We start from the raw sequence: 17,500 nt of genomic DNA, 5'->3' as shown, positions 1-17,500 counted from the left end.
GGCTGTCAATTGCCACATTTGATCTTTACATGAAAGTTTTATAAGTAATAAACAAACATTTTTTAGTATGGTCCAAGTAGAGTCATTTTTGCAGCTACAAATGGCTATTTTTGGAAATTCAGAATGGCGGACCATGGAGGAGATCCCCCTTTTCATGTATGATGAAATTTTCCCAGTCATAATGAATACTTAGAATTTGATGGTGGTGGTAAGTATTCATGAAAAAGGTAACATTAGTGAATGGGCAGCATGAATTCTGGAAATAAACAACTAAAAATCTCACACAGTGTCCCTTTAAGTCTCCGCAGTTAAACTAAACATATAGATAAGGCATTGACAATAATCACACACACACACACACACACACACACACACACACACACACACACACACACACACACACACACACATACACACACAATGTCCAGTTGCATAGTTGACGTTGCTAACTAAGTTAACAACTTACTTGGTTGCAATACTGGTTGCAGTCTACGAAGTGGCTAACTGTTTTGCAGCGATGCTTTTGAGACATGGGGTCCAGCAAAGAATTGAATTAAACTTCAGATGCATTTTCAGTGGCAAGGTAGAACCCCATAGCTGCATTTGCACGAATCTGACACCAAAATCAAAGGAGCACTCCTGCCAATTTCAATATGCTGTTGTATTGCTTACGCTACCCTTGACTTGTCAGTACCCGGTGATGCTGCATTTTTTGGCTCAGCCCTTTCTGAGATATGAGCTATTCTAATGGGGGCAGATGTTGTTTACATTTTTAAAAAATCTTAATATAGGCCTACTCCAAATATTATCCCAAAATTTGTTGCTGTTTGCTAGTTGTCTGCTGATAACCTTATGGGTGTTTTTGGGAATTAATATTTTTTTAAATGTAAACAAACACCTGTCCCCATTACAATGACCAGGATCTCGGAAAAGGCTGGAAAAAAATAAAATAAAATCTCAGGTACTAACAAGTCCAGGGTACTGTGAGCATTACAACTGCATGTTGAAATTGGCTCGAGTTATCCTTTAAGTGAACAGACTTAGGAAGCGTGAATTAGGTGGGCAGTGGTCATCCATGCATTCATTGTCTATTATGAGTAAATTGATGTCACATAAAAATGCTTTTTTCAGCTCTTTTCTGAAGATTGACTCTGTGTGCGCGTGCGTGTGTGTGTGTGTGTGTTATTAGTAAGGAAAACTTTCAGAAGGCTTTCAGCCATTAGTAGTATACATCAGCAAAATAATACACATTCACGCACGCACGCACACACACTCACGCACACACACACACACTCACCCACATACACACTCACGCACACACACACACACTCACCCACATACACACGCTATGTTCTCAATGTGCTCTGCTTTTCACCCCATAAAGTCTGTCAGTTTTGGCCACTTGGAGAGTCTGAGTGGTGCAGTGCATGTCCACACACACAAGCATACACGCACTACACACTCACTGAATAACTCTCACACACATACACACAGACAGACACACACACAGTCCTTGATTAACAGCAACGCCAAACGACCTACTTTTCCAATCGTTTACACCTCACAAACTCAGAGGAGAGAAACTTGATTTTCATGTACTGTACTTCACGCACCATGTCTTCTACAAGGTGTTTCTACGAGAGGGTTCTCCCTCGTTTTCTCTGAATTGATTAAAGCAGGGGTTCCCCGCCCTTTTCTTAACGACCCATATATTTTTTTTACCATTGTAAACATTAACATATTAATAATTACATAAAAAATGTTAAACCCCTTGAAATCAAGAGGGCTTTGCGACCCCCCTGTGGATGTGTGGTGACCGCCTTGGGGGGTCTCAACCCCCAGGTTGGGAACGACTAAATTACAACAGTTTTGTTGTGAGGGATATGAAATGTTGTCCTTACTTGACTGATCTTTTGATGTTAAATTGTTTTTTATTATTATGTTTCTCTCTCTCCGTTTCTCTTTTTTGGTTCGTCACTGTGCTATGAATGGGCCACTTTGTTCTGTGAAAGATTGGGGTGTAGACTTTGTGACTTTGACTCTACACTGTCTTTTGTCTCTATTGATTCTTTAGTGTTACCGTCATCTGATTTTTGTACGTGGTTGTAAACAGGGCTATCAATGAACCGTTTTTAATCGCTAGCCACATTTGGCTAACTGTAGATGTTAATCGTACTAGCCAAACATACTCTCATTCCAAGTGGCTAGTAAGTTTTCTTTTCTACTATCAGCCAAACTGAATTGCGACCTGCATTTGATCGGTTGGCTGGTGTTCATTTAGAGCCCTGTCTGTAAACAATAATTAACAAAAAACCAATACATTCTGTCTCTCTCTCTCCCTCTCTCTCTCTCTCTCTCCCTCTCTCTCTCTCTCTCTCTCTCTCTCTCTCTCTCTCTCTCTCTCTAGATTTTGGTGTTAGTGCCTTCTTGGCTACAGGTGGTGACATCACCAGGAATAAAGTGCGCAAGACCTTTGTGGGGACACCATGTTGGATGGCCCCCGAGGTCATGGAACAGGTTTGTACACACACACACACACACACACACACACACACACACACACACACACACACACACACACACACACACACACACACACACACACACACACACACACACACACACACACACACACACACACACACACACACTTCCATGTTGGATTGGCCCGAGGTCACACACACACACACCCACGTGTGCACACACACTCACACAATTACATTTATTTGCATAAATTCCAACAAGCACACAGTGATATGTCAGCGTAATATGACAAATTAGCGTGCATGTGTCTTTGAAATGTGCATGCTTGCACGTACCTACAAAACAGTTACTGTACATACCTGTAATATATTGCCACATATTTAGACATGTACACAAACACATCAAATCATATGTGTCACATCATTTTTAGGGAATTCCCGTGGGATGGGAGTCAAAATGTTAAAGATGAACAGGAGCGGGAATAAAGATGAATAGAAGAGGGAATGCCAAAAATAGATTTCATATTTGAAACAACCAAAAGTAGCCTACACCCATGGCCGTAACTGCCATTGAGGACACAGAGGTCATGTCCTCTGTATTTTTATTTTTCAGAAATGTAAAATTTATATATGATGAAAATCGATCTATGATCAACAATTATACATTCAGTCTGTATACGCCAACCACACTTATCCTGAAGACAGTGATTAATGAAAACAAACTTAAGAGTTTGACTGAAGAGATTGAAGCATTCTACTTGTAGGCCTACAGTACAGCACACAGTATTTGACCTCGGTATATGAAAATGTCTCTGTTACACAGTTTCACCCTGGAGACGACGTATGCACAGGCTATGACAGAGGACAGCGTGAACTACTGCGGGTCGCTTATATTTTCAGAATTAAAAAAATTAACAAGACAAACGGGAGTGGTATTCCTTTTGAGTGGGAGTGGGCAGGATGGGAGACATTCTTAAAAGAGAAGACGGGATGGGATTTTTTTTTTTTTTTTTTTTTACTCCAGCCTGGGATGGGACAGGATAGGATTTTTTTTCTGGGACCGGGATGGGACAGGACACTCCCGTGTCTTGCTCTAATGCACGCGCACACACACACACACACACACACACACACACACACACACATGCACGCACGCACACTCTGAGCATCTGAACTGTGGCAGTAGTGATATTATAATGACTCAAAGTTGTGCGCGCGTTGTGGCAGTCTGGTCTGTGTCTGCTTGTGTGGATAAATGTGTCTGGACCAGTGGCAAGTCTGAGTGCTAATATTTGTAGTGTCCATCTATTCCGCGGTCTGCGCACTTCAAGTGATAATTGGCTCCATCGGCTCTTGAGTCACACACATACGCGTGCGTGTGCGCAGGCACACACACACACACACACATGCAGGCAGGCACACACACACACACGCGCACATGCACACACACACACACACACACGCAGGCAGGCACACACACACACACACACACACACACACACACACACATATACACGCAGGCACACACACACACAGGCACACACACATGCAGGCACACACACACACGTAGGCACACACATGCAGGCAGGCACACAAACACACACACACACACACACACACACACACACACACACACACACACACACACACACACACACACACACACACACACACACACACACACACACACACTATTGAACATAATCCAGTGACCACTTTCAAAACAAAAGCAGACAAGAGAAGACTGGACTTGGGAGAAACGTGCCTAGTTCATGCGCCAGCCTCACTCATGCACGCTACATCTAAGATGGGAATCGTATGCAGTGTGCCTTATTGGTTTCAGGCAGACAAGCACAGTCTTATTCACTCTGCAATTCTTACCAGATGCTTCCCCTGGTGGCAAGTCTTTTTAAAAAAATAAAACATTCCATATCCTCTCTCTTCTTCACACTTTCGATGTCACAAAATATTTTCAGATTATTCCATGTGTGGGGTATGGTTGGAAATCTTAGGAAATACACTCTCAGAATCTAGGTATGCCACTTTTGTCTAAAAGATCTATTTCAAAAGTACTAGTTATTAGGGTTTTTTAAAAGATTGACTATATCTTTTTGGCTTGAAGCCTGAAAAATAAGCTTGAAAGAAATAAAAAAAATGTGCAGTGTTTAGGCTGGTTATGCTACGGTCAGACACATTTTGTAATGGGCAGCATAAGCAAGCAGACATCCTAACAAGTGAAACGCCTAAAAACAATTTAGACATATTCGAGGCACCTGTTGTTAGCCCGTGTTAAAAACTCCCCCAGAGAAAGTGTAGTCAGTCAGTTCACCGATTGAAAGCCTTTTTAATATTCTCGTCAGTTAAAACAAAAATCCTTTAATGCTTCAGCTGTAATCTCTTTTGACAAGCAACTCTATCAAGATGTCAGCAGCCTTGCCGGGTGTGGTGATGTTGGCTGCTAGGTGAAAGTAGTGTAGTGTAGTCAGAAAGACTGTGCAAGGAAGCGCAGAGCTGGATTGGCCATAAGGCATACAGGGCATTTGGCCGGTGGACTGTTGATGATTTTGGCCTGGCCTTCTTCTTTATGTAGTGGTATCAGTCCTCATGTCGCTACAGCAAACCTCGCAGAGTCAAAATGAAATATGAAGTTTGGCTCTTGTGGACAAAATAACTCCTGTTAAAAACTGTTGCATGATCTCTCTCAAGGCTAGGCGGACTGATCTTGGCTGAAAATGCCTGTCCTGGGCCTGATTTGTTTTGACCCAGACAGTGCAGGGAAGCTTGACATTTCTTTTCTGTTCTGGTGTGACTGCTTTCTGCGGTGTCTTATATTGATCTGTCATAGTTTGCTCTGGGTGCTGCTGGGTCATTTGAATGAATGTTACTGTTGTTGCATCAGTGCTAGTGAGTGGTTTCAAAGAATACAATGCTCTTTGTCTTAAAGAGATTGCGGGAAACCAGTGGGCTTGTGTTTCAGACTTTTAAATTATTTGTGAGTGCAAGTTTGATTAGTTTGAGTGTGTCTCGGTGTGTGCAAGTGATAGGATAGGATTAGCCTTAATTGTCGGCTCTAAAGAGAAATTTGTTTTTTGGCACAGAGAGTGTGAGAATGCACACAAACATATCAACACAATAGACAAACAAAAAAACAATTAACATGCTGGAATGGACCCAATACAAAACATATTGTCTATCTCTCATTCAATAACATGCACACAAACACGCCATTCATAATAATATTGCGGTACATGTACAATAATACTAGTACGTTTTCATCACGACGGTGTGTATGACCTGTTTTCTGTTTCTTTTCTTCTGTGTTGTCTGCGCCTCTGCAGGTAAAGGGCTACGACTTCAAAGCAGACATTTGGAGCTTCGGAATCACGGCCATCGAGCTGGCAACAGGAGCCGCCCCCTATCACAAGTACCCCCCTATGAAGGTCAGTAGACCCCACCACCACAATTAACCTTTATACTGCCCCCTATCACAAGTACCCCCCTATGAAGGTCAGTAGACCCCAACACCACGATTACCCTTCATACTGTACTGTCCCCTATCACAAGTATGAAGGTCAGTAGACCCCACCACCACGATTAACCTTTATACTGTCCTCCATCACAAGTACCCCCCTATGAAGGTCAGTAGACCCCAACAATATCACCTACTATACTTCCATACTGCCACCTACCACAACTATACCCCTATACTGTGCGTATCCCCTTAAGAAGGTCATTAGTAGTCTTCTCTACCACATGCATCCCTATATAAAGCTGACCAGTAGTGGTGCGCGGGCCGTTGATATTTACAGCCCACCCCAACCCAACCCATCACGCAGCCAACCCAACCCAACCCGGCCCGAAATATTACACAATGATTTTTAACCCGACCCGACCCGTCCTGCATCGCTTATTTTTTGTTTTTGTTTAATAGGCCTAAATAAATGTGTATTTGGATATAGCCTATGGGCCTATCAAATAAACATAAATCAAATGTCCGTGGCCGTGCCGAGGGGATGCGTAATGTCCTAGACTGCCAGCTGCGTGTGGCAGCCATTCACCCTTTATTTCCCTCTTGGATCAGTAAAGTTAGTCTAGCATCTTGACCGCAGTACATCCATCTGACTATTGTGGTTTTAATTCCATTTTTCGTTGCCACATCAGACACCCTAAGCTCTGTGCGTGCCATATGAATTTACTATGATGTGGGGTGCCGGCCGGGTTGTCTGTGTGCTCATGGCTGTGAGACTAGTGGTGGTCCAGGCTCTCCTGCTTTTAACACTCGGGAATACAAATAGGCCTAGGCTATTCAACTAAAACTAAGGAATAGACCACAACACATTTATTTAGGCCAATTGATCTATTACCCCAAACACCAGGTATCAATCAAGACCTATGCACACCCTTGCAACCTCTACCTCGCATAACATTTAAACTTCACGATAGGCTGCATTAAAGATTGCGTTTGAACTGATATGATGTAGCCGACATGAGTGTGTCAAGGGAAGGCTGAGTTTTAAAACGTTAAATGAAGACAGGAATGGCATTATCTTACCATTTGACACATGGGACACTGCTACTCTGTTTTCAGCTGGCTGAGGCGGTATTCCAGGAATCAATAAGATAGCCCTGATATCCTTATAAATGTTTCGATTCAAGTCATCGAACAACAAGCAGTGACATTCGGGGCGCATAGCTTGTTTATAGCCTGCGTAAGCGTCGCGGGCAGCAGTGCTGCTTGCACTTTAGTTTCTTCATTTTTTTCCAATAGCCCTGAAGTATTCCTCATTTTGCGCCTTGACCAATTATTCAACATAGTCGGTTGTCTCTTTGCAAGACTGTCCTGAACAGACATGAACATAAATTATTTTCCTTTCGAACCATTCACCAGCATCTGAAGTAGGCAACCGCTCAGTAGAGCTCCTTTGATGAATGCAAGACCAACAGTTCTCTGCTAATAGCCTAACTAAGATTTGAAGATGAAGTAGCCACTCGCCTATTTTCGATTGCATGCTGGATGACAAAACCATGTAGGCTATAAACGTGTCTTTTTTTGTATTGATTCTAAAACTCAACCGATGGTGGTCAATGCAAAGAATGTTACCGATAGGCTACTCTTTCTAGACTGAGAAGCGCGCGCTTCACATGCATTTGAAGCGCGTTGAGTTGTGGTGCATATCAGCCCTGGATATCAGGCCATAGCCTATGGAAACATCCTGGGTTGGGGCAAACTTAAAAGCAGGGCATATTCGTAAAGTTTACCTCGCCAGATATGCATCATAACGTTAAGCCTGCGATGGGGAAAATGCGCGTTACTCGCAAGGCTGGAACACTTCACCTTGGGAAAGTGACCGTCTCGCAAGCATAGGAGCGGAATACAACAGCCTTCGGGGGCTGAACGCAAGCACATTCATAAAGGACAAGGAAAGCAAAACGGATTAAATCGGCATAGTCTTTGGAGAATGCCATGATATAAAATAATAAGGTAAGCGTACCCATTAAGCCCATGTACCCTTTAAGCCCACTTTCAACTTTGAGGTCAATTTAAAGAAAGGGAAAAGGTGATTTTTTTTGTTCATCACCCTATCCAATTAAAGGGTTTAGTAACTGACAAAATGTTCTTTATTGCAAACAAATCACATTTTTTATCGTCGAGTTATCCCCGTCCAAGTGAATCCAGTCTCAGGACTACTGACAAGAAGTTGCCTCAAAACTTTGCTGTTTTGGGACATGTCAGAAATCATAGAATATCCGATAGTTTAAGTCAAATGTTTTGAAAATACTTTCATATTTAGTGAACTAAGAGGTAAATGTAATGATTTTTATATATATACATGCAGTGTTTTACTAAATTATAGCATTTCCCTTCAAATGGAAAGATGTGTTTTATGAGCGAGCACACGCCGATATTTTCTTGATACAACCACACACCATCTTTATCTTACTCTACCGTAAGACTTAAGGTGGTTAGGTATGAATTCTAAGCATATTCCAGTTTGTTTGGCATTGGTCTTTAAAGAAATGCATCATGAAATGTTTTGTGGAGTTGATTATTTCCATAAAATAGCTTTTTGTATAGGCGGGCTTAATGGGTACAAGGTGGGCTTAAATGGTACACCCCATTGAAATGCATGCAAGTTTGCATACATGCTTATGAAAAATGCCTTTGAGGGACATAAAAAGTGCTGTACAATCCCAAGTTGTTGGTTTAAAAGGCGTAATGTAATGAACTAACAATAATCAATAAGAAAAAATACATTTCTCTGTTTGGATGAAGAATTTTATGAAGTATATGAAGTAAAAGATGCTGTAATATTTAATTAGGTTTTATGCACTATTTTTTGAGCAAATCTTACATTTTAGGTCTGAAACCATTTATGCCATGTAGGCTCCACTGTTTAAACTCAATTCACACACCTCACCAGGTATTTTGATAGAGAAATAACTATATGAGCTTATTTGGAACACAAGTGGGCTTAAATGGTACCAATGGTACCATTTAAGCCCATTCAGACTTTTCACTTTTTTCGTAAAAAAACTTCATATTGTACTTTGAAATATCCATCAACTCAGTGACAAACATTGAGAAGAGAGGTAAATCTTACTATTTAACAAAATATTTCACAAAAAAATTATGTGAAGATGATTGAAAAATAAAGAAATTTAGATTTTGGTGGGCTTAATGGGTACGCTTACCTTAGATTAAGTCCTGTGGTTCGGTTGTTGTCAGTGTGCTTTTTTATTTCAACTGCTTAAATAGCCTAATGTTCAACAATCAATGTCCATCACCATTAAGCTAAAATATTTAGACAGCTTGCTTCTCTTTGAGTCGAGAGCAGGGGGCGAGAGAGCGAGAGCTTCACGTGAGTCCACGCTATAGTGATGCGCGGGAACTAGAACCAGAAGGAGAGCGAGAGCTCCACGTTGGCTGTTTGATTGCATTCTGGTTCTGTGTGCAGGGGGAGAGAGAGCAAGCACATGTGCATACGCCGTCAATTGGCATTCTACTGCCTCGGATGTGTGCTGATGTTAACAGTGTAATTAGTGTAATTATGACGACTGTCTTTGATCTGACCCGACCCGAACGCAACCCGTGGAACATAACGGCCCGACCCACCCGCCCCGCGGGCTAACCCGCCGGCCCCGCTGGGTTCAGGCCGGCCCGCGCATCACTACTGACCAGACTCACAGCAGCAAACACTTTCTAATGCCCTTTACCACAATTACAGCGCTGTGAGGCTCAGCATTTTCCCTTCCTTTCCACATCTGTGAAGTGAAGTCAGAGACCAGCGCCCCATCACAAATACACTACAGTAGATGTCCGCGCTCGTCCTACTGCAGTCAGTGGATGCTCAATTTCCACACCTAGACATAAATCTCTTCCATGTGTCTCTGCCACAAGTTACTTCCCATTGTCTTGACCACATCCCTCCATGTGTCTTCTGCAGTGGCTCATTGACTACATGCGGTTGACATGGTTTCCAGTGCAGTTGTTCCATCTCATCCCTATTCATAAATTCCCCGGTGACATTCATGCACGATGACAGATGATATAAACACAGTATATTATGTACAGAGGCAGACAGACAACGCTGTGTTCATCCCTATAATACATCTGTTCTTTTTCCATGTGCTATAAATGAGCGGTAAAAGTGCAAAGACCTGGCTGCGAGGAAATCCTACGTGCACATGCTCACCTAATGACCTGTCGTGCTTTGTGCCATATGCTTACAGTGCTGTTGGGGTGTAATCATGTAAAGTGAACCGACTGACCTGGTGTGTGTGTGTGTGTGTGTGTGTGTGTGTGTGTGTGTGTGTGTGTGTGTGTCCGTGTGTGTGTCCGTGTGTGTGTCCGTGTGTGTGTCCGTGTGTGTGTCCGTGTGTGCGTCCGTGTGTGCGTCCGTGTGTGCGTCCGTGTGTGCGTGCGCGTGCGCGTCCGTGCGTCCGTGCGCCCGCACTAAGAAACAAACTTACTCCTCGAGACCTATTATGCCTTAATAGGTCTCAAGGGGTTATCTCTTGATAAAGAAATTAAGATGGACATTGAAACACTTCTTCTGCCTATTTGTATTGTGCCTTGTAGTGTTTCTGCATGTATGTCTGCATGTGTGAGTGAGTGTGTGCGTGTGTACATACATTTCTCTGTGTGTGTGTGCGTGGTCATGCGTGTGTGTGTGTGTGCGCGTGGGCATGCGGATGTGTATGGCAGCATGGCATTTGTTGTGCCAAGTGTGTGGGTGGTACGCTGACCGACTTCTTCTTGTCCCCTGTGTGTTGCGTTGCGTTGGGTTGCTATGGCTGCCAGGTGCTGATGCTGACTCTGCAGAACGACCCCCCAGGGCTGGAGACGGGCATCCAGGACAAGGAGATGGTCAAGAAGTACGGCAAATCCTTCAGGAAGATGATCTCCCTCTGCCTGCAGAAGGACCCAGAAAAGAGGTGAGAGAAACGGCTCTCAATGATTATTATTATTAAAGCACGCACGCACACACACACACACACACACACACACACACACACACACACACACACACACACACACACACACACACACACACACACACACACACACGCGCACGCACAATTAATTAATCAATTAATCGATGAATTGGTTATAATAAGAAATCTGAGGCACCGTTGTTGCATTGCGCCATGCAAGTGCTTAAAAGCGCTATTTAGTTTTTGTTTAATCTTAAAACTGTATTTCCAAAATAGTTTCAGTGATCAAACACAGTTCTGAGTTTGCTTTTTGTCGCCCTCTATTGGCTGAAACTGTTACAGATCTACAGTAACACCCCCATAAGGCGTTTTAAATGAAATCTATATTAGATATTGAATAGTAGACAGCACATTAATATTTGTGTTCAATGGTGTTAGCTGCTTGGTGTTTTCCTAATGTACAGTATATCACGAGAGTACACCCTTCACAGTTTTTGCAGATTTATGAGTATCTTTTCATAGGAAAGCATTACAGAAATTTGACTTTGACACACTTATTAGTGACCTTTTAACAACATATTTAACCATATTTATTTTTAAAAAAATTAACTCAAAAAAAAAACTAAATACAGCCATTAATGTTTGAATATGTACTCACAAAAGTGAGTACACCCCAGATTAAAATCCGGTAGAGAAGGGGCCGAGTTGGCTCGAATCGTCTCGAAATGAAATGAGGATTAAAAGGGAGGTCATCGGTGTGCGTTTCAGCCTTTCTTTGCATTGAACTTTTACATTTTGAGTGTGCACCTGGCTTAAATAGATTGGTGTGAGATTTGAATGCAATCCTATGGAGAATATCATGATCTGCTTCAGTAGTCACATTGCATGTTGACATGCATGTTTCTTTTAGGTGTATTTCAGATTGCCAATGTTGACAGCATTCATGCATCCCCAAACCATCGCAGTCCCACTACCATGCTTGGCTATTGAGAGGATACACTTTTTTTTGTAAAACTCACTTGTTTACCACCACACATACTTGACACCATCTAAAGCAAATTTGTTTATCTTGGTCTCAAGAGAGATGAAGAGACCAAGGATATGGATCACTGGAACCATATCGTGTGATCTGAAGAGACCAAGATAAACAAATTTACTTTAGATGGTGTCAAGCATGTCTGAAGAAGATCTATGATCGAAATGTTGCTCCAAATAAATTAGGTCTTTTGCAAGCAGTGTGCAGATCCTTTCCCGCTCCTACATGTGACAGTTTTTTGATTTGGCACCTGCTGATGCTTTTTTTCTGGATGTGCGCGCTTTCCACTACACTCTATTGGCACAAAAGGTACATTAATATTTTAATTATAAAAACACAATTTGTGTGTCTTTTAGTAACACGTCCCTCTCCTTTCCCTTTCTTCTTTCCTCTCTCAGACCAACGTCATCAGAACTCCTAAAGCATAAATTCTTCACGAAAGCCAAGGTGAGTCTGTCTGTGTTGTTTCCTTGCCGTCCTCTTTCCTTGTAAGACCCAGGACGGGCTTGTACACGTGATTTATTGATTATGTTTAGTTTCTCTAAATCATTCATCGTGAATGTCTAATGACTTGAGCGAATTTAGTTCTCTGCGTTATAATTTTTAATTGACTAGACAAATGTTTGTGGGATGAGGTGCATCAGGCATTGTGTGTGTGCGTGCGTGCGTGTGTGTGTGCATGTGCGTGTGCGTGTGCGTGTGATTTAGTCAGTGTAGCTCTTAGTATCATTATTATTGTCTTTGTCCACTGTACATGGGTGGGCACCTCTCTTCTGCTTGGTCGAGGTCAGGCATGCTTCCGACGACTGCCCTGTGTTTCCCAGCCGTGACGTGTGGGGACAAAAGCCAGGGATTAGCAGCAGGACATCAGTCACATCCTGGCACCTGACACCGGCCATGCGCAGGGCTGAGCTGGGGCTAAAAGTCAGGCCGGGCTTTTCCGCCAAGACCGGTCCGCCAAGTGTTGAGGGAGACAACGAAGCACATGACAACATTTTGTAGTCCTCTATTAAAAGCTGCTTTGAAAACAACAGCCAAAATCAGTATTTAAATGAGATTAAGAGGTCAGCTGTGGCAGCATGAGGACTGATACCACTACATGAAGAAGAAGAACAGGCCAAAAACATCAACAGTCCACCGGGTTTGGAAGGTACAACTGCAAAGATTAATAAGGCAAAGGAAACCACTGTTAACACTTGGATGGGCATAGCTGCTGCCCTTAAAGACCTTCTGTGAAGACTTTGAGTTTGCTGCCAGCACGAGTTCAGAGTGTTATGTATTTTTATTTTATTTTGTACTCTTATCCATAAGGTACCTCTTTGATACCTCTTTGATGTATAATTTTTTAAATATAATTAAAAGACAATCACAAAAAAAAAACAGTCCACCGGGCATATGCCCTGTGTGCCTTAGGGTCAATCCAACCATGGCCATGCGTAGCATTGGGACACGCTGTCTCAGCACTTTCACTAGCAGCGCTAGCAGGTCCAGAATAGAGCACCAGCGATGATACAGCAGCACTGCGGTTACCTAACATGGCCACAAGAGGTCGCTGAACACCATGGCAGGGGATCATGGTTTCATTTTGGCGGCCAGAGAGAGCGAGGGGATGGCTGTGACTGGTACACGCTGACTCTGTTATTGGCTGCACTGTGAATGTTATCAGGGCCTCCACTTACACCTTTGGCTGGGTCCAGCACAAAATCATCTGAAAGGACCCCCTTCTCCATACAATTATGGGCCCCTTTTTCTGTGCCCGGGACAACTGATCCCAGTGTTTCCCATACATTTAGGAAACTATGGCGCACCGCCATAGTTTAAATTTGGCCGCCATAGTTTCCGAAAATGTAAAAAAAATAATTAAAAAAAACGATTTCCTTCGTATTTTCCTCCTGGAGTAAATACAAAACCATGAGTGCTTGAAAGACAGAGGGATCAAAAGCCTAGTCAAGTTGTTGTAGTTAACTTGGGTTTGGTAGCAATAAAAAACCTTCAGAGAAGGGACAGTTGGGATGTAATGTAATTGACACTCCCCAGGCTTTGTTTTACAGTTGATAATGAGTTAGGCGACAGGCCTTCATTGACACAGCAGAGGAGACATTGGGCTGCATATAGAAATGAATGTGAAGACATGAATGTCTAATATGTTGTTCAGCCCATTTACTATGAGGAATTTTGAAAAACTGGCCCTGTGACCAGCACCCCTCATGTAGAATGTGTACGCCTATATGTGTGGGGGAAAAGGCATAGCCTACTCTCTTAGGCCCTTTTTGACAGTGCTTCTAAATTCTTATCTGTGCTCCTATTTTGTTTTCTTTTTTTTTCATTGCATAGAACGCTGCATGAGGGACGAATGAAAAGTGTGTTGCATACATATAAATGACAATGTAATATTAAACATGTCATGGGTAAAATCTAATGTAATTTCTCAAAACATAAATGGCTGAAATGTAGGACTATAATTTCTCCATGCGCCAATGTCATACTTTATACTCATTGTTTTGCCGTTTTGCATTTACGCGGCGTGAATTTCCAAAAATGGCCCGCGTAAAATCCTGGCTGCCCCCATAGTTTCCAAAATTTCTGTGGGAAACACTGGGCCCCTTTTGTTCCTCCTCTCTTGTACGCGGCCACTGTTACGGGCTGCACTAAGCTGCCGTACAAATTAAGAATACAGTAACTATCCCGCTTCTCCATACATCTTTTCAATTCGCTGCTACTCTGGGTTCTTATGCCCTTCTTGAGTATGTCCACATACGTTAGTGAGGGACGTCCTCTTGACTGGCACCCACGCAACGGTTCCCACAGCACCAGTTGGCTGGCAGTTCTTGGTGCCTTTGGCATTGTCCTGCAAGTCTCATTCTCCTTACAGCAATTTTCTCGCTCACTCTTGGTATTCTGTCATACAGGATTTCGTTGGTTACATGTGCACTATCGATGATATGAAGCACTGCACGCAGCATCCTGATGTTGCACCCCATCAAGGGATTTCTCCAGGGTTGGCTTCAGGGTCCAACATTCATTGCCATAGAGGAGAACATACTATACTGTCACTTAGAAGAAGCTAAGCTTGATTTGACGGGGGAGAGTGGAGTTCCATACACTGGCCATGCCATTCAGGGCCCTCCATGCAAGTGCCTTTCTCACTTTAAGATCTTGCTCTGCTCACCCATATTACATATCTTATCACCTGTTAGGGGTAGGCCAGTGAATCTACTACTAGACAGCTGGAATATTCCTATAAACAAGCTAAACAAATTCTTGATAAAAAAAAAAAAAAAAACCATTTCAGTACCATCACTACAATACATAATATAACCTATTGAGTATTGAAGTCTCTTTTCAAAACTGTGTCGACTCGAGTGTTAAAGATTTCTATATGGCCTGGCCCCAGCTTGTCTATTGGAGTTTATTGTCTGTTATCGTCTTGCTAGCTCCATAAGATCTTCCACAACAGCCTCTGTCGTGACTATTTTATAGTACAACCTTTGGACAATCTTCTTTTTCTTTTAAAGCAACTACCACAGAGTGGAATGCAGGATCAGGTGATTTAAAGAGCTGTCTCTCCATCAGAGGTTTCAAATCACTGCTGAAATCAATTCAAAACTGCAATCACTAAATGTTGATACTGTGTGTGTGTTGTGTGTGTGAGGTGTGTATGTTGTGTGTGTGTTTTGTGTGTGCATGTGTGTGTAAGCTTGGGGTGGAGGGGGCTTGGACAGTCATGTGTGTGACTTTTTTACTGTGTGTGTGAGGTTGGCTATTGGGGGAAGTGGGGGATCTGGAAATATTGGATTTCTATGTTACTGTTCAATGTTTTGATTAGGGCTGTAACGATACACTCAACTCACGATTTGGTTTGTATCACGATTCATGACCTACGGTTCGATACACCCCACGATTTCACATTTGCCAACATTGTAAACTTTATGAATAAAAAACTATTAAAGTTTATATAATAGGTTACAATAGGCTCCTAACAATTTTAAAAAGCTTCTATACAATAATGATGATGTGTGGAAGCACTATCACTTCACATCTTGTGGTTGTTTCATGGGCTGATGGGTATCAAAACGTTAATAGGGCATATCACGATACTGCCTCCTTGTATCACAATACAGTATCATGACTCTGTGTATCACGATTTCTCGGTTCGATACAATATTGTTACAGCTCTAGTTTTTATGCTTTTTTGTATCCTGAATGGGAAGTCTATAAATTAACCTCAGCCAGCTCTGCTGCAATGCATGAAAGGGCAACATTTATGTTTCAATTGTACATGGTCCCAAATGAGAAATAAACTGAACTGATTACAGAACTGGTTGTTGTATGAAGGGGTGCATAAGGGAAACAAACATGGTCATGGTGGCAATATCGAAGCAAGGGTGTCAGTGCTGTGAGGTGGGGAGTGACTTGCAGAAATAGATACTTGGATTGTACCTATTATTTCTTCCTCACATGAATTTTTGTCGTTTGTAATGCATACCTGCAAACTTGTCACCTTTTGGTGACAGTCACCTTTTTCCCGGCCAATTAGGTCATTCACGTGAATCATGTAGAACCGGGGGTGTTAGTCCGCTGGAGACTGTCACCGTTTTTTCTTTGACGAGTTTGCAGGTCTGGTAATGATTGTTGGGTAAAAAAAGTCAAAGTTATTTTCTTATTGTAACATGTGCTCTTCATCCCGCAGAACGACGAATATTTAAAAGAGAGACTGCTGCAGAGAGCGCCCACAATAACAGAGAGATCGAAAAAGGTGAAAGCCAGTGACCTCTCTTTTGCAACGTTTTTGCGTGCGTGCATGTGTGTGTGTGCATGAATGTTGAGCAGATATTAAATATGTATTAACTAAGTAGTACATCTCTGTGTGTCCATGTAAAAAGATGACCACTGTGTGTGTGTGTGTGTCCGTGTGCGCGCGTAACTGTTTGTGTCTGTATTGGCACTTGTACATGCGCACCGTGTATGTGTACTTTTCTGTGCATGTCGATATGTGTACCCATTTACATTTTTTTTGTGGGCAGCCGTGGCCTAGTGCAGTGTTTCTCAATCTTTTTTTTATTTTTTTAGGCGAGATACCCTTTCAGTTCATGAAAAATTTCAAGGCACACCAAATCAACAAGCCGTAACATAGCATCGTATCCAATACCACAAAAGCTTAGAAAAGTAACACATTTGGAGACGTCACACGACCTACGTTCGAAGTTGCAGCTGACTGGGGCGACCTATATTTACTTTATTGTGCATAAATGGCAGATGAAAGATTCCACTGACTGGCATTAAATTATCAATCTAGATGAATATGTATTATATTACATTCATTTATTTATCAGCAACGATTTCGCGGCACCCCTGAGGGGGGTCCGCGGCACCCCTGTTGAGAAACACTGGTCTAGTGGATAGAGAGTTGGTCTTTCAATCTGGGGTTTGCAGGTTCGAATTCCCCCTGACCTCTCCCTACATCTCCATCCATGGCTGAAGTGCCCTTGAGCAAGTGAAATGTAGTGAGCAAGTGAAATGTAATGTAATAATGTAATGTGTGTGT

The 17,500-nt window shown here is 42.5% G+C and overlaps 1 protein-coding gene across 1 annotated transcript in view; it reads left to right on the top strand.

Annotated features, from left to right (window-relative positions):
• oxsr1b (oxidative stress responsive kinase 1b) overlaps positions 1–17,500 on the top strand; it is a 179,784-nt gene that overhangs the window by 138,605 nt on the left and 23,679 nt on the right. The window contains exons 6-10 of the mRNA XM_063207311.1: positions 2,408–2,517; positions 5,822–5,923; positions 10,786–10,919; positions 12,354–12,402; positions 16,646–16,711. Coding sequence (XP_063063381.1) covers positions 2,408–2,517; positions 5,822–5,923; positions 10,786–10,919; positions 12,354–12,402; positions 16,646–16,711 — 461 coding nt within the window. The remainder of the gene's footprint in view (positions 1–2,407; positions 2,518–5,821; positions 5,924–10,785; positions 10,920–12,353; positions 12,403–16,645; positions 16,712–17,500) is intronic.

Source organism: Engraulis encrasicolus, chromosome 9 (assembly GCF_034702125.1).
Source record: "Engraulis encrasicolus isolate BLACKSEA-1 chromosome 9, IST_EnEncr_1.0, whole genome shotgun sequence".
NCBI lineage: Eukaryota > Metazoa > Chordata > Actinopteri > Clupeiformes > Engraulidae > Engraulis > Engraulis encrasicolus.
The sequence above is the reverse complement of the archived record's forward strand: the minus strand, read 5'-3'. Positions and strand labels throughout refer to the sequence as shown.